Here is a 21748-nt window from a genome sequence, read left to right on the forward strand (position 1 = left end):
TGGGCTGCCAGCTCATCTACAGAATTAATAAGCTGGTTGACTCAAGGTGCTCTCAGTGTGATGGGGACATAAAGGCGATTTTTGTTTCCTTATGATCTAGTTATTAGTTTTAACTGAGCTTGTAAAGTAAACGGTGCATGTAATGATGGCCCATGTGAAAAATAAGTTTGAACTCAATCAGAATTTCTTTCTAGCTGATGAGATCCTACAGGCAACAGTTGTGCGATTTGTTAAATTATGGGTAACTTGTCTTCAGGCTAATAAGATGAGATGCACTTTTTTTTTTTTGTGTGTGTGCAAAAGACAAAAAAAAACCCCAGAGGCGTCTCTCTTCTGTGTGTTCTCTTCTGTAAAATTTATTATAGTGACGCCGATCAGGCACAATGTTTTCACCACTGACAGGTAAAGTTAATAGCACTGATTATCTCTTCATTATGTCGCTGGTTAGTGGGTAGGATATATAATGGAGCAAAGGAGATATTCTGTCCTAAAAGCAGGATAAATGGAAAATTGTAAGGATTTTAGCGAATTTGACAAAAGGCCAAATTGGAGACGACTGGGTCAGAGCATCCCCTCAACTGCAGCTTTTGTGGGGTGTTCCTGCGGTGCACTGGTCGGTATCTATCAAAACTGGTTCAAGGAAGCAGCAGTGGTGAACCAGCAACAGGCTGATGGGCGGCCCAGGCTCAGTGATGCACAGACGAGCTATTGTAGCTCAAATTTGGCTCTGGTGACAGGTGTCAGAATACACAGTGCATACAGGCCTGAACTGGCGACTGAAGAAGACTTGGATGAACAGCTTTCTGAGACCTGAGATCAACTTTCCCTCAACTTTCAGGCAACTGTTTGAACAGCTACCAGTGAGACCACAAGATACTGCTGATTGACACAGTGCCTGGTGGTAAATACATTGGAGCGTTGCCTAGACAACTAGACAGAGCGAAGCAACAATTTTGAACTTTATGTGGATTTATGTGTCGTTCTGATTTCTGCTGTAGAAAATCATGCAAATTTATTTAAATCTCATGCCTCATTTGCTTATTTAAACATGAAAAATGTGAGAAAAGTAGAGATGGAAAAAACAATTAATATTGTCTGCCTTTTAATATAAGTCTTTCTTTGCGTGGGATTCTGATTATACCAGTAACTAACAGATGAGACTGGATATTCTCTTTCTTTTCCATACTGTCAACAAACCCCATGTCAAGGCCAAAATCAACAAAGAAGTAATCATTCTAATGAGCTTTCCTGTGCAGGCTAGGAGCTTTTATCTGCATTTCCTTTGCGCCACGGAGCTCCATTGTTGTCCAAAAACAAATTAAAAAAAGACATCAGTGAATCCTGCTGTTCCACAGTCGATTACATTTTCCTTCGTTACAGTAAACATGCGCTGTAGTTCATCTTCAGCCACTCTCACTTGCGCCATCTGGCTGTAAGCACCAGTTTACCAAATGTGTACCTCTCCCAGCAGGTTTCAGGTGAGAGTTGGTCTTCACTGAGGGGAAAAATGAGTTTATGGTCTTGGACTAGGCTTAAACCATTTCTGGAAAACTGACCCTTTATATGATTGAGTTTGAATAACATTTATTTATTGTATTTATTTAAACCAGAGATAAAAGTTCGTGAGGATAAAGCTCAGGGCTGTGGCTTTTGTTTTAGGAATTTGCTAGCTATAAAAAAAACAAAAAAACACGGAGCATTCTTATCTTAGCTTCAATCCAAACGGTCATACTTGTCACACTGATGCTGGCCTGCAGATGTGATGGGATGGAAGAAAAAGGCTTGGCTTTGATTGCTGCGGCCTCGCCAAGCCTTTAAATGATTGCTGAGAGAACCTCGAACCTTGCCACTTGTGTCACCCAGCAGTTTATCACTTCTTATTACTAACCATTAATAGTCTAAGTCACTAGAAAAGATAATTGTAATTGTCTCAGCTAAAGCCTGTTTTGTCTCAGAAACCTCATCCTGCTGGGAAAGCAGGTGAGCCCAGCCGGCACGCCGTGTCCTTAAATTAAAAGTTAATGAAAGAATATGGACATAAATTATGAGATTTTACAGCACATTCACTTTAATTTGCAGTTTTTTCTGTCTACTAATTTTACTATAATGATTTTAGCATATGTATATTTATTAGTATGTGCCTCTCTCCTCCTTAATGGATCCATTAAAATCTGTGTTTTGAGAAAAGCGTCATTATAAATGTAAACCTTTTTTTTTTTTTTTTTTTTTTTTTTTTTTTACAGGTGTCCTTGGAGTGGGCGAACACAGTTTCCCGTTCCAGTTTGTCATTCCGGGTGAGTGAAACGTCATTCTTCTGTGTGCCCAGCACCGCCTCAGTTCCCGTAACAAGTTTTCTTAGATTTGTTTTATCACCCATCTAGGTCAGTTCAGCGAAGGGTGCATGCTGATGCAGGTGTGATAACCCCTGTCGACAAAGCAGTTAAGGTCCAGTTTGTGTGTAGGCGAATGGAAAAACATTACGTAGTCAGTGTTTAAAGATTTAGGAGTGGTATGCTATTTCCTGATACTTTTATTGCTACTAAAAGGGTTTTTTTTTGCTCATGATAGATAACAAAATTGCAGTGTGTAAATAACCCTAAAGATCAGCTGAACATTCTTGGCACCTGTAAGGCCACACATTGTGCAATCTGTCTGGTATCTTACACCCTCTCTGAGGCACAGGCTGACACACGAAGGGGGGTAGCCGGGGGTTATTTTTAGTTCCCTCTCCTTTTGTGCAGTCACTGTTTAATTGGTCTTCATGCCTCCGTGCTTTGTCCTCCCCTCCTTTCAGCCCACCAGTCTTGAGAACATCAGTGAAGGGCATGTTAAATATCAGGCAGAGAGGTGGCTAATTGAAGGATAAAGAGGCTCCTGCTGCCCCCTGCTGGTACCTCAGAGAGGCTAACAAACCCTAATATGAACAGTGTGATCCTTAAGAGTTTTTATGAAAAAAAAAGAGTCTACCTGAATTGTAACATGTGGTTTAAAAATTGAGCATTTATCATAATATCTTAGCAAGTTTTCTTTGTTATTCTTTTCAAAGTTTCTCTAATAGTCACAAAAGACATCATAATAAAAATGAATCTTCCGCAAAAACAGTGTCACCAATAATCAAAATACATATATGACAGTTGGTGAGGAGACTTATTATTGCAAATTTTTGGCACTACACACTCTTAAGGGCGAATGGAGTCTCCAGCTTATACAAAATGCTCTGTTTCACACAGTTTTTCTTCTACTCTTGGCTCTGAAAACCATAAAAGAGATGGGATCTTAAAGCTATTCAAACCTGTTTTAGAGGGACATCCAATTAGAAGAAAGTTGGCTTAAAAGGCTGAAAAGCTCAAATGACTTGTTTAACCCTCTCGAGGCAGGCGTTGCCGATTTGCAACAGTTAAAAACTAACAACCTGATTACCCCACATACATATTTTATGAGGTTATTTTTACTCAGAAGTACCACTGCAGGACTTGGTTGTGCATTAGCAACAAAAAGTTTAATTTGAGCCTGAGAGGGTTAAATCAGCTAAGGAGCTGAACGAAGGCTCAGTGTAGGATAAATAAGGATTATTTTGAACTGTGAGTAACACAGAGCTACTCAAGTAGAGTCCAAGCAAAAAAAGAGTTATAATGGGTCCACTTTAAGGTCAAAAGATGAACGGATATTGCATAAGGAGGGCTTTGACATCGCCAAGTTATTTCTAGGCTCTTATGTTTCCAGTCTATGGATTTTGTCTGCACTCAAAGGAGCAAGACAGGCTCTACAACCCTTAGCCACTTTCAGTAACCACAAGCAGCCCAGTCCTCAGGGAACTTCGGCCTGATGTCAGCCAGTGATGGCTCCATTTTAGTTGCCAAGCTGTCTGCAACCAAACAACAACAATCTGCCTCTCCTGCTTAATTCTTATCGACAGCAGCAGCAGCAGATAGTCCCTGGAGCAGCTGGCATTAACATCTGAATGAGGATCAAGGAACACATTAGAACAGAGACTGCGCCAGGAGGCTCTGCCATTATTTTGACACCACATTAAACTCTTTTGTGTGCATTCTGCTTGGAAATTTATACACAGATTACTCCATGAACAGGTTTTGAACCTGTTGTTTGGGTGTTTTTTTCCTCTTCACTGGATCTGAACATCTCTCCCCTTCTGTCTATCTCACTGCTGTCTCCCCAGAATTGTTATTTTTCCTCTTCTTGAATTTCCTACGTTCCTATGTTTACCCTCACAGTTTCCACTTCTTCACTGTCCTTTTCCTGAGACACATGGCCTGTCCTTTTTTCACTAAGGACACCTGCAGGAATCCATCTGAAAGCTTAGTTTAATGACATGTCCGAGGGAATGCATACAGATTTCAGCTCAGTCTCTGCTTAGGGGAAAAATATCTACAAAAAATAAAGTGTAGCCACATTAATACGACATTTTCTAGAATTTCTACATTTAATTTTCCTTTTTGTCCTTCTTTTAATTTTTTTTTTAACTTAAATTTACAATTAAATGTATTGAACTTAAACTTCTTTTTTTTCCTTTTTTTCAATTTAAAAGAAAGTTTTTGCTAATCCTTAATAGAAAATACTAAAAAGAAAAAAAATTATCGAGTCGTTCGTTGAATCCCTCGCACAAATTAGTCATCGAAATATATACATTTGTATGACTTTTTTTTTTTAAATATTTCTTGTACTTTCTATTACTGTGCACTTTTGCTTTATTGCAATAGTCCTGACTAACAGCATTGTTTTCAGTCTAATTTACTTCTTTGTTTTTCCTAACCAGAGGCAGCCATTTCCTTTGATTTGGGTGTCAGTCACCCAAAGGTGAAATGCTGACTCCTTAAGTACACTTTGTAAACCAGAAACAAACAAGTTTGTGGAAATGCAAAAGCAAAATGTAGAAAATACAGAAATAGATGTAGAAATAAATTCATACATTTAATGTGATGTTATTTATTGGCTGTTTCTGCCCTCCATAGTTTACAGGCCGCAATATAACAACTCATTGGTTGTGTGAGAACTTGATCACATAGTTTACCTGTGATCCACTTAGTCGCCACCTATGGAGACAGTTTTTGCTTTTTGGGGGGGAAATTCTGTCTTAATGAGCTTGTTAGCTTTCTTGTACAGTGAAGGTATGACCCTCTGAATTTGATGTAAGTTACAGCTTTATTGAGAAATTGATGTGGGTTGGATTGAAATTCCCAATGTCACTCATGTTTGTGTTTTCTTTCCCCACAATCTCCTCCTTAGCTGCTGTCCCAACTTCCTTTGAGGGACCCTTTGGGAAAATAGTTTACCGAGTGAAGGTGACTATTGACACGCCACGCTTCTCCAAGGACTACAAAATCCAGAAGCCCTTCTACCTACTCAACATGCTTAACCTCAATGAGGTTCCAGACATTGCTGTAAGTGCTTGATTCACATTTGTTTTCCTTCACTTTGATCTCACCTTTATTCTCTTTGATTCTTGCCCAGTGCATTTAGGACTGGATTGAAAATAATGTAGTGCATTTCTTTATTTAATAAACTTTTATCTTTGTCGAAGCTTATTTGATTTCGTTGCAGAGCAGGAAAGGGTTCTCTCCCTCCTACTCATAATCAAGTCTCTTCTCCTGATGATTGTCAGTTTCCTGTTTATCCTGCAATAAAGAGTCTGCACAGCTTCTGCTAGCCAAACTTTTTAATTACTGCCAACGTACAGACAGACAGACGTTTATTCAACAACTCTGCCTCTTCAGTATCACAGTTCCGCTGTGGCCACCAAGAAGTTCAACTACCTCCTGGTGAAGTCGGGGACTGTGATGCTGAAAGTTTGCAGTGACATGAAGGGTTACATCCCCGGTCAGGTCATCAAGTTATTCACCGAGATCCACAACAAATCTGGCAAGGACACGGGGTGTGTACTGGCCAGTCTCGTACAGGTATGTTATTAAATGTAGACAGTTATATCAGTATTTCTTAACTCATCCTTGGTTCATGTAAATCATCTTTAAGAAGGACTGAGAACTCTTAGACCTTCTATAATAATAGAATAAACCAGAATTTCCACTCAAGTAACAAATCTTTTCATGTGGACACACATAAAATTCGTTCTACCTCAGATAAAAACAGTTATCTTGATCATTTCTAGAACAGTAAGTTATCCTGCGAGCTTTCACATTAGTGGTGTGTGAAGCGGTTTGAATTTGCCATTACATCTTTTCATGTTTGTAATTGTTTGACTTTGTCACACCAGAGAGTGACCTACAAGACTAACAAGCCTGTGGTAGACCTACGGACCATTGCAGAGGTGGAGGGAGCGAAAGTGAAGGCAGGAAAACATGCAGAGTGGAAGGAACAGATCATCGTTCCTCCACTCCCTCAGTCACAACTGACAGGCTGCAACCTTATAGACATCATCTATTTCATTCAGGTGTGTGTGTGTATGTGTGTGTGTTATACCAGGTTGATAGCAGTTTTGCAGGTTTAACATATGTTAGTTGAAGCTTTTCAGCTCCAGCTTTTCATTTTTCTACTTCCTTTATGCCGTCCTAATTGTTTCTGAATCAGACCACAGAGTGTTGGTGGCAGCCCTCTGGTGGGCTGTGAAGGTACTACAAGTTAACTGTAAAAAGTCATTTAAAATAAATAATAATAAATAAATTTGACCCTAAATATTTAAATATCAAATAAAGATTCTAACTTTTCATTTTCTGAGCTATTTTTGGATCTAAGTTTGGATCTAAGTAGTAGGAAATAACTAAAGTGGAGCTGCAGGTCTTATAGAGCAGTGAAGCTTTTAATGGACAGTTGACCTTAAGAAGTAAATTATCGTAGGATCCAAATGAATCAAAAAAAATTCATGTGACTGTCCAAGGTGAAAGTATGAGTAGGTCACAATAGATTTTTGAAGTGGGAAGAAGTTCAGAAATTCCTCTATGATGATATTGTGATATTTTGCAAATGACCATTGCAGCTAATAGCAGATCATCTGATATTTTTTTTCTTCCCCACTCATCATTTAAGATATTTTTTTTACCATTTTTAGTCCTACATTGAAGTATGATTGCAAGTTTGGCAAAACGGTTCGATTTGCCAGGGGAAGCAATTTGCAAAACTTTCCAGGTTGCAGTTTCTTGGTGTTCTTGAGTGCTGCTGCTTTAAGAGGAACTTATCAAAGTATGCTGCTCGTGTCATTCCTAAGCTGTTAAAATGGTGGCTGCACATATTAAATGTGCTTTTAATTCTTGGTGTCAGACACTTTTCTACACAAACGAAGGGTCTTTGCTAAGGGTACCCAAAAGGGGTGGTAACTTTTAAAGAATAGAATCTACAACAGCTCATTTCTGACACAGGATCAACTTGGGTGGGGGGAATATAAAAAATAAATTAGCTGTGAGTAATGCACAGTTAACAGGGACTGATGCCGCTGCTCCCTTCACGGATCTCTGTTTGTGTTACAGGTGTCACTAAGATATCCTGAAGCAGCTGTCACTCTGCCTATCTATATCGGAAACATCGCTTTAAACCAGTCTCCGACGAGGTCTACACCCACCAGTCCAGCGGGTGCAGCAGGGGTGATGCCCAGCGCTCCGCCAGCGGAGGAGGATCGAGGCGATGATATATGCGCAGGAGGCTTTACCAGTGAGGAACTTCCCACAAAGAGTCACTCACAGCAGGATCCCTCAGGCCAGGCAGTCACAATGTCTCCCAGCGCCTTCAGCTACGCACCGGGTGCGGCGGCGCCGCCTAGCCACAATCACCCCGACGCATCTGCTCCGCTCTTCTGTTTGTCCACAGGAGCCACCATACCTTTCTTCACTGAGGGAAATGTTGCTCCAACCCCCACTTCCTGTTCACTCATTCTCCCTCCAGAGTACAGCACTTCTGACTACCCTCATGGTTAGTACTTAATAAACCTACCACACCCAGACAATCACCTGCAAGGTGTAATGGCTAATTAGGCATTTATGAGTTGCATCATCATCATCATCATCATCATGCTTCAAGTTTTAAAAATATTGGCCGATATTGGGTTGTTGTTTTTTAAATCACCAAATATCTGTACATACCAGTCTTATAAAGTCCTGTATCGGCCAGGCTCCATTCACAGCAGTCCACATAATTTGTCAGATAATAACAATAAAAATACTCCAGATTAGGAAGAAACTGTTGTAATGCTGTATAGTTGGGTATTTAAAATGTGCAGCCAGCCTTAATGTGGACATTAAAGGGCCTGCAGTTTCTTGCACTTCCACATTTTCAGCTCCAGAGTTCGACTTCACTACTACTCATGGAAAGCCATGATAGCGGCCCCCACTCCCCGAAATGACTAAACAATGTGTTTTGCATTTTCTGGCCTATAATCTCTAGTAGATTAAATTCCGAGATAACCTTAAACTCTTATCTAGTCCCGTTTACTTTTCTTTGCCTCTGTGTGTTCCAGAGCCCCCACCTAGTTATGAGGAAAGCTGCAGTAGTGCCAACTCCAGTTTCAACAGTAGACAGTAGAGAAGAAACAGGTGGATGAAGAATTGTGACCACTCCCACCTACACCTGTTTGTACTCGCCTCGAAACGAATCCAGAGACAAGGTGGATGAAAAGAGGATGGATGCTTCAAACTCCCCAAGGATTGATTCTTTGTCCTGCATTGAGTTTTGTTTTGTTTGTTTTTTTAAAAAAGGGGATAATTTCTTATAATGAATATAAGAATTTAAATTTTTCCTCATGTCCCAGCAGATAATGTCAGGTGAACATCACTGTGCCTAAAGAAAAAAAAGAAAAAAGTATTTCAGATTGTTATACAGCATTTAGAATAATCAGTCGTTGGACACGTCTGTTGTGTTTTTATTTCCAACATGTTGTTGCATCTGTGATGCCTTGAAACTAAAAGCTTTCAGTCTGGCCTTTTTGTGGTGGGGCGGGGGGTCCGGGGGTCCAAACATGCGCTTGTTAGTGTGGTCCGCTGCTCTTTGTACGTGTCTCTGCTGTCCTCGTCGTCGTGCAGGCAGAGCTACCTCCATCATGGATATAAAAAGAGGAATACACAGTCACAGGTGATGCCTGTGATAACAGCTTCTTTTCACATCAAAATCTTTTTTTAAATGCACAGAATGGTTCTAAAGATAAGTAGGTCCTTAGGGAAACCACTCAGCTGAGTAACTGATTAAAATAATTCAAGGAGCAAATTCAAATTCAGTTCATTCAGTAGTTTTCCTCTGGTCTGTTGTGCTGTTTGTTTGTTTTTTATCTAAATCTTCTTGATGTGAGTTGCCCGATTTCAAATATCCTTATTATGGAGCTACATGGAATGTTTAAAATAATACGTTTCAAAAGGTCATCAGCAATCATGAGCCAGTTTCTCAAACAAAGTCCTAAACCTTTTATTCTACTGTCTATTGCCATCATTCTTCTGTCAACGTTTGCCAACCATATCCCTCTGCAGAAGTAAGCATCCAACGACACATGACGAGAGGCTCACAATGTAATCATTAAAAGCCTCCACAACAGCTGAGCTGCTTCTTTTCTTTTGCAGATGTAGATAATAGAAAATAAAATTGTTCCTAAACGAAACTGCTCATGACAAAATCGGGGTATTTTTTTTGTGTTACCAGGTCATGATGTAGCTATTCCTTATCTTTCAGGCTGTTATGGGCTGTGGTTTGCACTGTTGGCAGTAATTCCGATGCATTCTCAATGGGTTTTGGCTGCCCTTCTGCACAGATTCTGTTCATAATTTTTATTAATTTATAAATCCATCCAAGTGGTGGAGGGTTTCTTGTTTGGTGACCTCAGGATCACCTCTCTGCTGTTGGTAGATGATGTGAGGCAGTGAGGCACTTTGCAGGACTGAGGGCATGGTTCTCAGCCGGAAAAGGGTGGAGTGTGCACTCTGGGTCAGGGACGGGTTTAAGTGTCCCGGGTCTTGAACCGACAAGTGAGGGAATAGAGGAGCGGGGGATTGACAGAGGGATGGGTGTGGTACGGGCTGTACCAGTGTGCTTTGAAGAAGAGAGATCTGAGCATAAAAGTTAAGCTGTCGATTTACCAGTTAATCTACATTCTCACCCTTGCCTGTGGTCATGAGCTGTGGGTAGTAAGCCAAAGAATGAGATAACAGATATTTGAAAGGTGTCTGGGCTCTCCCATAGCAGTAGGATGTGGAGCTCACATCACAAAGAGCCAGTCGAGGTAGTTCTGGAATTTATTTTCTTTTACACAATGTCCTACTGGGAAGAGGCCCCCCATGGCGAACCTGAACACGATGGGGAGATTACATTGCTCAGCTGGTTGGGAATGCAATGAAGAACCCAATGAGAGGCTGGGTGCCTCTGGGTAGACTGCTGCCTCTGTAACCTGAACCCAGATAAGCGTCAGAAAATGGATGGATGGATATTTTCCTTCTTTCATGTTTTTTGTTTTTTTTCTTTTCTTTTTGTGTGTGTGTCTTTTAGCTCCAAAGGTGTCGTGCCATTCAGTTCCATTAAATCCAAGAGTAGGCGGACGGCTGCAGAGCTGATATGTAGGAAACTGGGAATCTCACACCGAATCAATAGTGATGGATAAACAGCACTACAGACCAGAGGAAAATTACATGCAAATTAGATTATAATGGGAAATGGCCTTTTAATCAAAAACGCTTCCACAAAGCAATGCAGTCAAACTTTGTTATTATTTATTATATTTTTTATTTCATTACTTCTCCCTTGCATTGGCTCCTTAAAAAGATATTTTTCTTGCCGTACCACTTTTGTATTCAGAGGAAGTTTGTCTCGTGAGCCTCATTTTCCCTGTAGCTGGTTATGAGGTCTGCAGTACCGAAAGCCGTACTCTGCCCCCTTGTGGGTAATACCGGTACAGGCTTTATCTCTTTATCTCTGGACTAAAATGACCAGCCATGTTAACGGACCCACCTAACTTAGTCCTTGTTTCTGTGATTCACCAGCTGAAGTCCGCTCTAGAAATGTATTTCTTTCCTTTCTGTTGAGCAGAACTTATAAACTGAGGTTGAAGATGCATGTGGTTTGCATCAGGATGATTTATGTTATTTTTCCCCTTTGTTGCCTTAAATTTCTTCTGGTGATTTGAGTGTTTCAGTCAGTGCAGATGGTAACACATCTGGACATCTCAGCACTTCATTTACTGTGTGTGTGTGTGTGTGTGTGTGTGTGTGTGTGTGTGTGTGTGTGTGTGTGTGTGTGTGTGTGTGAGAGAGAGAGAGAGAGAGAGAGAGAGAGAAATGCAGTTTAACTTCAATCAAACTTGAGTTCAAGCCAATTTCTGATCGAACATCTGTAAAAGTGGAGATATTTTCCTTTTTTGTCCATTTCTGCTTGTGGTCAGCAGTGGGGTTTAACTATTGTATTTTGTATTGATTTTATGTTGTTGTACCATAATATGATCTTAGCATTGCACAAATGTCTGCTATTTTCTGTTGTATGTATAGATATTTGTTCACCAAACCTTTTGTTTTGCACGTATAAAAACTCTTTTCTCATTTTATTCATAACAGCAAAATAGACTTCAGTGCTACAGTTCCACGTAGTTGCATACATTTGTCATGTTTTGTCATATATTGATGACAAAAAAATTCATCCACATCCTCCAGGCATAGTAATGCCTAATGCCCCTGAAAATCTGAAGCACAACATCTGCACTGAATGTTTGTGTGACTCTTCGTGTGTTTTCGTCTTATCTTGCCACTCCGCTTCAAATCACAGCATGAGTTTCTGATAACAGAAATCTTGTGGCTCTGCATTATTGTGAAAGCATGCCTTAAACAATCTGGATACCCTTCAACATTTACATGAGCCTGCGGTGGACTACCTTCTTCTTCTCTATGAGGACATCAGGACATGCTCCTCCTGCTTTGTGTCTGGCCGGACTGTGCAAAGTGCACTTGATGTACACAGATGTAGCTTTCAAAAACAGTAAGACACTGGATTTTGTAGACCTGCTGAACTTTGTTTTAAACTCTTTGTTTTAGGAGAAAAAAACTTGTGCAATTCCTTTTCTGAAGTCATTTCATGCTGCCTTTACCAGCCTTCATTCTGTTCAAATCCTCTTCACCAAAAGGTACTATAGCTTTATGAAACCCCTCGTTATGTTATCTTTTCACCCCCCCCCCCCCAATATATTGATGAGTGGTGTCCAGTTTTGTATTTTTCTACTATATGAGCTGTTTACAGGTGCAGTGTGGATATAGTTGCACCTCAACCATTACATGTACAGTTTCAGCTTACAGTGCAGAGTCAAAGCTGTACTGCATAGAACGACAATAAAGTAAGGGGGTAAGGGGTAGCAAAGCACTACATCCACCCACATTTCTGTGAAAAAACAAAGTTTTCTGCTGTATAAAAAAATGTATAAAAAATAGACTATTACACCTGAACGTTTTGCCAGACTTTCTTATGTTATGGAAGGGGTTTCAAAACATAAGGTGTGGGGCCAGAAACGGCCGGCAAAGACTGCAATCTGGTCAACTGAATAATTCTGAAAAATGTGAACAAGGGCATAAATATCTCCATTTTAATAGTGTTTTCACATGATTTAACAGCTTTGGCTACTAATAAAGACCTCCCCTACTGCCATCCATACTAAAGTAAATAAATAATAGATAAACATTGAAATGGCAGAAACGTCCACCACAGGTGGTCCCTGCAAGAGAGAAGTGTTCCAGACAAACATGTATACATCAACAGTACGGGGTCATGCTGAGGAAAAGAACTGCAGATGTGATGCACTCTCTTGGTGGATTCTAGAGGAAGGCTATGACGGGGTGCCAAGAGAGGAAGTGTGGGACTGCATGAGGAAGTCAGGAATGGTAGAGAAGTGTATGAGAGTGATGGTCTAGAGCAGGGGTGAGCAACTCCAGGCCTCGAGTGCCGATGTTCTGCAGGTTTTAGATGTGTCCTTGATACAACTCCAAGAATTGTGTGAGCTGCTTCCGTCTGTCACATGACCACAGCGTTCTACAGTCATTGGTTCTGCATAATACATATTCATTAAACGCTTTAAAAGCATCGATTTCTGCTCAGTTAGCGGTCTTATTTCACTCGTTTTTAAACTCAAATATTTGGGGGTTGTAGCCGCCCTCTTTGATCTGAAGGGTAACGGTTGTTTATCCGGGACTCTCTATTTCGACTGCGCAGTCGCACTCGGGATGTTTGCCTTCGCCCTACATGTTGAAAAACTACATTAACCGTCAACCGTGGTTTGTTAGGCGAAGTCACGTGGTACCACAGGCTACATACATAGCGTCTTTGGGCTGAGTAGGTGGGACGCTGGCTGTTTCTGTTGAGGCATATTTGAGAAATGCACGCCAATTATGTGGAAATGGCTCGTGCTTGAATGTCCGGACCGAGACTCATCTGTGATGGAAGCTGCGCTCAATAACCGCTGAAAGTGTGGCGTCAACGTTAGCGCAGCAAGCTCGTCAGGATGCGAGTAAGTTCTCTTTGTGTGTCTTTGTTTTGTCACTCAGCGGTCTAGCATACGCCATATGTGCTACTTTAATAAGCTGTTTTGCATTTGAGACGTTTCTTTGCTGGTTAATGTGTGGCACTGACTCACTTAGTGTGAGGAAAACATGTCATGCACACTTCGGGGAACCCAGGGAGTCTGTGTAAGCGGTACTTACTGGTTTCTGACACACTGCATCTAATAAAGCCAGTCAGAAAAATATGAAATAATCTGCTGTGAAACTACTACTACAAACTACTACCGTCTGACCTGGCGTAAGTCTGGGAGATAACACGTCTTAGTTTTTAAAAGATGAGTTAACTTTATTTTGAATCATATTAAGCTAATGAGAAGGGACGCTTACTGAGACCCCTTTTTAAAAGTCTACTACAAAAACACTAAAACAACAGCGTCAGTGTTATGTAACCATATGATTAACTTTATACCTTGCTGTCAGTGTCATCCAAAGCTGGACATTATGTCACCTGTGCTGTTTTCTTTTTAAAGTGTCGATTTCTGAGAATAAATAAATTCGGGTCAGATCAGTTTAGGTATGCAAGTTGCAGATGTGGGAATTCATATGTAGGTGCTGCTGCTTTATGCACTTGGAATTTAAAATAAGCTCAATCATTGCTTTAGGGTCTTTAGTGCATTTATGCCAATAAAACCCGAGTGACTTTTGTTAACTATAGGTCCACTAAAACGAGTAGTTTTACTGCAGTTGTGATATTTTACCCTAAATAACCTTTAAATGAAAGTTATCGGTTAAACCTAAATAGTGAAAGCACATTTTGAGACTCGGAAATTGTTCTGTATTCGTGTAAAAGTGCAGAATACAGTCATTTTGAGTGCTTGTAGTAGCAGCACTAATTACACCATTTTCAGTCCCAACTGTCACCTTGAAAACAAACACCTGGTTTTTCCAAAGTGTATTTGAAAGATAAGCTCACAGTGCTTTCTGAGTCTAGCCCCCAGTTGGATTGTTGACTCAAGCTGTCGGTATTTGATTTTTTTCCCCCTCGTTCTTTCATTGTGTCAAATACTTCGACATTTTTATCACCTCTGCTGTCCTGTGCCATTTTAAATGGAAACTTTAGCCACCTTGTATCTGTTTCACATTAAAAGAAGTTATAAAGACATAAATTTAATGTTTCTCACTGTGCAAAGCCAGCTCTTCTTTTTTTGCCTTTAAAATAATAACTACATTTAACACAAATTGGAAGCTGCTTTTGTAGGTTAGTTCATTATTTAAACGGAGTACAGTTCACTCAGTACCATAATTACTAAGATTTGAGCTAAATGTGAGCTCACAAAAAAGATAACAAGGGGAGCAGTCAGGTAGCTGATCAGACGGGTTTTAAACAAATCACGTGTGGTTAGGGCTTCAGAATGAAGGTGAATTCTGAAGTTAAAACCCAAACTAAATAATTTTGGGTTATTATTCATGTACAGATGGCTTCATAGTTCAGTTTTGGCTCTGATTATACACTGTTTCTCTGTGGAACTGCGTTTTACCTCCAAAAGTCCTTAATTTGATAAAACATAAAGGAAGGAAAACTTGGATAGGAAGTTAAGTGGTGCTTGGGTTAGCTTGAACCTTGTGGGTGTTTGAGACCTTTCGGTGTGGAGTGAGGTTACTTCAGTTCAGTAGGGTATTTGACAGCCTGACTAGGGTGTCAGTGATGGATGGGTGGAACTCTGCTGGTTCTAGTTGTTGTGATAGACCACTACCATGTTGAGTAAAATGTTATAAATCACAATAATAAAGTCCAAACCTTTTGTAGATTAAGAGCCAATATAGGATTATCCTTTGACTGCTTTACTTGGTTTTCTATAGCACAGTAGTTGTAAGAAGAGTCAACTTGGTTCTTTTCTTAGGCCTCCATTGTACCTGTCACATTAGTCACTTAATCGAGAGGTGAACGACCGGCACCAGAGGATATGACATGACTTTTGTCGAATGAAACAGTAAGCATAATGGCCCCATTACATGATGTGATTGCCCAAATATCTGACCTCCAGGATGCCTGCTGTGCTTTCTTTTTCTTCTTTTTTTTTTTTTTTTTTTTTGCAAATGTCACAACTAGACAGGAATGTACATGATGGAATTAATTAGGTTTCATCATCTAGTCAGTCTTAGTTATACATTGCCACTTCACAGCAAGGGTCATCTCAAAGAGCTTTTATTTTAATGACAATTTTTGTGAGCTGGAACCCTGATGAGCAAGCGCTTGGGGATGGTGAGGAGGACAAGCCTCCTTTGTAACAAGAAGGGACCATCAGCAGAACAAGGCTCAAGGAGGGGAAACCCATTATTGCCACCAGGAAAGAGAAGAGGAAAAAGTAGAAAATAAAATCCTTCCCTCTATGCTTTGTCTTGTATATTGTGCTTTCTCCCTTGTTAGGTCCATATTCTAACAAGGGGTCATTACATTCGTCCACCAAGTTGTTTCAGGAAGAACTTTGAGGATGTTTGATTATCAGCACTGCACTTCTGAACTTGGTCATCTGGCCTGACTGTATAGTTGAAATTTTAGAAGTCCAGAAAATAAGGAGGATTAAGGCATCGATTGTTTTTACGTCACAGCCAGTGGCTACAATACCAAACAAAACAACTCTGGTTACTGTTGGACAGATGGACCTTTGTTCTTAAGCTTATTGATTTAGCCTCCGGATAAAGCAGATAATCCTTGCTCCGACAGTCTTTTGTACTGCATTGTCTTTGCTGAGAGGAGTTCCAAGATGACCAGACTCATCTGTGTAGTTAACTGTCCCCATTTACTTTACATATCAGAAATTGCATTCTCACACATGGCTTTAGGCTTAAATGCGCGGTTTTCTGTTGGGCATCAGTTTTCTATTACAGTTGGTTATACTTTACGCAAGATCACCAGCAAAGTCGAAAACTGGGAAAGCTGGCTCCAGTGGATGGCTCAGATCGGTTCTTGTTTTCCACCTTTTAGTGAACCTTTCAGGTAGTTTCCCATTGACAATGGTGCCGCTTTCGTAATGACATTGTGAAGTGTTTATGGTCCCACATCGGTATCTGTTTGTGTAGGTCTTCGAATATGCAGAGGATATGAAAATGTACTTGTGTGCAGTCAAATTCAAATTTTATTTGTCTCATCCAAAAGTCCTCCAAAAAGCTGTATGTGGGTTGATTGTTCATTGGTTAGCTTAGGCAGAAAAGGGAGACAAAGAAAGAGAGCACAAATAAGAACTGCAGTAGACTTTTTTTTTCTTTTTTCTTTTTTTTTTTAAAATGCTTTAAACGATCAGTGACACACAACTACAATATGTAGATGACGAACTACAAAGCTTTGTGTAATTCTACATGCAACTAATGTACAGCTATGCTGTGCACTTCAGTGTGACCATATTTAGAAAGGCTTTCGTGGTCTTCCTCTCAATAGTTGAAGGCTTTCCTAAAGTTGAGTGAGGTACTCCATTCAGTGCTTTGCTTGATAATCTAAATTCATAAAAACATTTATGAGGAAGACGAAGCAATAAGAGGGAGAGAGGCAGAAAGAGAGAGATATGGCGTCACGGAGAAAGAAGCCAAACGGTGGTTTGGGGACATGAGGGGCCGAAGCTGCTCCCAGATTTTTTTGAGAGAAATATCGTATGTCTTAAGTTTGTCATTGGTGGATTTCAGAGAGCCCTGAGATAAAGTGGTAAACGATGATCCAAGACCATCTAAGGCGAGAATTTTTAGGTCGGTGTGTATGACACTGGAAGCCAGTGTAGCTCTGTTAAATTTGGAACTTTATCATTTCCAGACTTTATAACTAGCAGATCTCAGCTAGGCTGATGCCTAACTGAGATCTGCTAGTTTGCAGCTGGTGAGAGGCAGTCATGCCAAGACAGGTGGTGAATTATCGGGGATAGAGCTGTGCTGCTGAGCAAGCAAGAGCCACAGACCGTGCATTCCTCTGTCAGCCCATATCCACAGCAGCAAGGCTGAACAAAGTGTGCCTTTGTGGAGCAGTATGTCCTCTAATTGTCGGACAAAATCATGTGTGTGTATATACAGCATATTTGTGCAAAGTAGTATAAATTAAATTCTTTGTTTTTCACTCTGTAATCAGAAATATTTTGAGTACTATTGTACAGACTGTTCTTGGAACATTGGACAACACTGCATTCAGTATAAATGTTGGCCCTAAACTCCACTTTACCAGTGAACAACACCTAATACCCTTCTCATTTTTCTTTAGATGACTTTTGGGGTTTCGAGCAGTGTGACGCTGCTGTTTGACTTCTGGGATGTGCACAGCCCTGCAGGTAAGCTCCAGAGTATTAACGTCTTGCGAAAAAGCCTTAGAACCAGTTCATCTGGATTTAAAAATTGTGTGGTGCAATTCAAGTACTTATTTCTGATGACGGTGGAGTGTTTCTGTAATATTGCTGACATTACTATACAAACTTGATCTACCATGTTCATGAACTGAAGCTTGAATAAACCTGTTCAAACTTGTTTTTAACAGGTTTGTTTGCTTCAGATTTATCTTTTTTTATTGTCAAGTGTTTCTTTTTTCTTTCTTTTTTTTCCTTTTTAAACTTGTAGAAGGAACCAAAAATGTATTAATTGAAGTTAGTTTTTAAACAGCTTTGAAAGACTGTGCACCAACCCCTTTCTACATTTGTCAAAATATGCCAGCCTTGAAGTGGATCTGGATTAGATTTAATTACATTAAGGAGATGTTTAAGGGGTTAGAATTAGTTGTTAAAGTGAAAAATACGTTTTTAATACTAAAATATTACGGTTGTAGAGGAGTTGCCAGAACAGATACCCCTCATGTATCCCAGGGGAAGCAGGGAAAATGTTCTCAAGCTATATGTAGAGAAAATGTATTGTTTTCTCAATGCTTCCAGTCCTCTGTATTTTTCATGAACCTGCTTTTGGCTGGAGCTTCGCATTAAGTGAACAGATGTTGGTGTCAATCTAGTCTAAATCTGAAAGTAGCAAAAATAATGATGTATTATTCAAAGGAACCTATTGAATAATAGGTTTCAATATGTGAGTATTAATAACATAAAATCTAAACTTAGAAAAGTAACTTGTGGAGTCCCGCAAAGATCTGTTTTGGGACCTAAGTTATTTTTACTTGATATAAATGATATTTGTACAGCCAGTGATACTTTAAAATATGTGGCGTTTGCTGATGATACAAACTTATTTTGCTCTGGAAAGGACATAAAGAAATTACTGAAAACAGTGGAAACAGAACTCATGAAGTTAAATAAATGGTAAATGGCCTGTATTTATATAGCGCTTTACTAGTCCCTAAGGACCCCAAAGCGCTTTACATATCCAGTCATCCACCCATTCACACACACATTCACACACTGGTGATGGTAAGCTACATTAAATAGATGGTTTGTATTTAATAAACTATCATTGAATGAAAGTAAAACAAGATTTATTTTATTTGGAGGTAGTAAAAGTAATATTAAAGTAAAACTGACTTTAAATAATGTTGAAATTGAAAGAGTATATGAGACAAATTTTTTTTTAGGAGTAATTATTGATGATAAACTTTGTTGGAAGCCCCACATAGAACATGTGAAACGGAAATTATCAAAGTCTGTTTCTATTCTTTATAAAACAAGAGATTTTTTTTGAATAAGAACTGCCTTTATTTATTGTATACTTCCCTTTGTTTGCCTTATATGACCTATTGTGCAGAAATTTGGGGGAACGCATACAAAACATATTTGGATTCAATTTTTAAATTGCAAAAAAAGAGCTATTAGAATAATAAATAAAGTTGGATATAGGGAGTCCACCAACCAGTGTTTTGTAGGATCATCTATGTTAAAATTCATTCTAAAACTTTAGAAATGATATATCGAGTGATGAAAAATGTTCCAATTTGTGTTTTAAGTATGTTTCAACTAAGAGATGGAAAATATGATTTGAGGGGGTCTTATAAGTTTGGTTCTCACTTTAGGTATTTCAATGTTAAGTATAGATGTGTGTCAGTTTTGGGAGTGAAATTATGGAATGGACTTAATGATGAACTGAAGATGTGTTTTTCTTTGTCATTTTTCAGGAAGATTTTAAAAATTTGCATCATTCAAGGTTACGGAAATTTGGTTTGATGAATAACTTTGTGTTGATTTAATTTCTTGATTTATCATTGATTTCTTTTCAAATTGTTACATAACTTATTTATCAATGCTATTTATTCTCTTGGTTAAGGATTTGATTATTCCTATGGGGTAAAGGACAGGATAATTATAGGCCACAAGGCTTCAGCCTATTCCATTTTCGGTTACTATAGGATTGAGTACTTTTATGTAAAATGATAATCTGTGTTGTTGTTGTTGTTGACCGAAATAAATTTCACTTCATCATCATCATATTGCATAAAAGTACTTTTTAATAGTGACTTTTTTTGTGAGTTAACATTTTGTATTTTTGTACCTACAGGGATGGTGGTGTCAGTGCTGGTGGTCTTGCTTCTGACTGTCTTTTACGAGGTGCTTAAAGTGTGGAGATTGTGGCTGGGGAATCCCTCCAAGCTGACCCAGCCTCAGTCTCCATACGACGCCCCATCATCTTCCCACTGCGACAGCATCTCTGTCCTGGACAGCAGCCCCTCTGAATCCTCACTGACCCCTATAGCATCAGTCGTTACACCTCAAAGTACCAGGAACAGGTAAGCAACTCATTTCTAGTAACTTTTTTTTTTTTTTTTTATCATGGATCGTACTGTGAAATGCAAATCACTGAATAAAATACAGAAATGCATCTATTTGAACTGTATGGTTGTGGCATGGTGGTAACCTCCATAGCATGGTGACACCCTTTTTTTGTTGGTGTATCCTAGATTGCAACTATTATTATCTTTTGGGTGGTATTAAACAAAAGTGTGTGGCAAACTGAGACCATCACATATTGGCAGACTGAATGTCGAGACCTGAACGATGTATTTGACTTATTAGTTTATTTGTAAATAGCCCTCTCCCTCTTCTTTTCATCAGCTGGTTGTTGCACATCATACAGACGGTCCTCCACATGCTGCAGGTGTCTCTGGCCTACATGCTGATGCTGTGCGTCATGTCCTATAACACCTGGATATTCCTCGGGGTCATCACGGGGTCGGTCCTCGGTTATTTTATCTCATTTCCTCTCTTAGGTCGGATGTGATGGCACAGACATTTTGATATAGTGAAATAAAGAAAAATTTACTTTTTACCATCCGAGGATCTCGAAGGATGGAAAAATTGGTGGATAATGAGCCACGTGACACTAAACTTTGCCTAAACCTCATCTGGATATAGAAACTGAAAATGATTTTAAGCTTCCAGAAAACAGAAAATGCTACATTTTAACATTTGTCCCTAATTAACAAATAACTCTTTTCTGTTAAAGGTACATAATGTTAAGAAAATACTCAGTCCTAGTATTAGTTCTGCTTCACTTTTAAGTCAGCAGATTGTGTGAGTAATACCTGTGGAAAAATGTTTTTTTTTTTTTTTTTTTTTTTTTAAATCTCCAGGAAAAGTAGGAGTGTTGTTCAATTCTGCTTTTTTTTTTATTATCATTATTATTTTTTTTTATTTTTTAATTATCTTGAAAATCCAAACAATTGATTTAGAAAGAAGAAATGCACTGGAATCACCCACAGCATGATAACACAAAACCCAGAGATGGGAAGTCTGCACAGATTGTGGTGTGTTAGGAAGCTATGTTGTTTTGTTTAGGGTTGGGTGTTTTTTTTTTTTTTTTTTTTTTTTTTTGTTTGGGGGGGGGTTGGACAGGCTTTTATTCATACTGCACCATTTTTTATTTTTATTTTTTTCCATTTGCTGTCAAATGATTCAAGATGGAACTTGATATTTGATTGTCAAGTGTTTTGGACTAAAATCTTAAAGCTGACTTGCAGCTAAGTCAGACATTTACAGTCACGGGTCATGGGACAGAATTGCATTGCGCTGGAGTCCGTATGAGGAACTGATACATGTGATTCTCGCTTGTAAAACCTTGTGAAAGGTCATCTTGGTTTGTTATTATTCATGGTCATGTGGTTCTGTAGCAATTGTTTAACCACAATCAGAAAAGCAAAGTGCCTTGAAGCTGACAGTTGAGACGTTTCAGAAGTTCCTGTCTTTTGGTAAAAAAAAATTTTATTTTTTATTTTTTTATTTTTTAACTGATTAAAAAAATCACTGACACTAAAGGCTTATACAGATTTGTTCAACTGCTTTATTTACTGTTGCATATCAATAAGATTTTTTTCTGGTGATGGCTTCTTTTTTTGTCTTTGAAAAAAAGAATAAAGAGAAAAAGAATGAAGCCGATAA

At 39.1% G+C, this 21748-nt stretch overlaps 2 protein-coding genes across 2 annotated transcripts in view; both read left to right on the forward strand.

The window, feature by feature from the left end:
• arrdc1b (arrestin domain containing 1b) overlaps positions 1-12282 on the forward strand; it is a 45950-nt gene extending 33668 nt beyond the window's left edge. The window contains exons 3-8 of the mRNA XM_039999892.1: positions 2244-2294; positions 5245-5399; positions 5733-5915; positions 6230-6406; positions 7437-7875; positions 8420-12282. Coding sequence (XP_039855826.1) covers positions 2244-2294; positions 5245-5399; positions 5733-5915; positions 6230-6406; positions 7437-7875; positions 8420-8484 — 1070 coding nt within the window. The 3' untranslated portion in view covers positions 8485-12282. The remainder of the gene's footprint in view (positions 1-2243; positions 2295-5244; positions 5400-5732; positions 5916-6229; positions 6407-7436; positions 7876-8419) is intronic.
• A 117-nt stretch (positions 12283-12399) lies between these two features.
• On the forward strand, positions 12400-21605 carry slc31a2 (solute carrier family 31 member 2). The gene is made up of 4 exons (XM_039999893.1): positions 12400-13420; positions 17653-17719; positions 19872-20100; positions 20426-21605. The coding sequence occupies exons 1-4, from the start codon at positions 13415-13417 to the stop codon at positions 20589-20591; spliced, it is 468 nt and encodes a 155-aa protein (XP_039855827.1). The 5' UTR covers positions 12400-13414; the 3' UTR covers positions 20592-21605.
• The last annotated feature ends 143 nt before the right edge of the window (positions 21606-21748 follow it).

The sequence above is a fragment of the Simochromis diagramma genome, unplaced genomic scaffold (assembly GCF_900408965.1).
Source record: "Simochromis diagramma unplaced genomic scaffold, fSimDia1.1 OVJJ01000596.1, whole genome shotgun sequence".
NCBI classification, from domain to species: Eukaryota; Metazoa; Chordata; class Actinopteri; order Cichliformes; family Cichlidae; genus Simochromis; species Simochromis diagramma.

Bases quoted from the DNA above. Each gene is read 5' to 3' on its own strand.
- slc31a2 (XM_039999893.1), top strand. The intron at 17,720-19,871 runs GTAAGCTCCAGA...TTGTACCTACAG, and splicing joins GGATGTGCACAGCCCTGCAG to GGATGGTGGTGTCAGTGCTG. The intron at 20,101-20,425 runs GTAAGCAACTCA...TCTTTTCATCAG, and splicing joins CCTCAAAGTACCAGGAACAG to CTGGTTGTTGCACATCATAC.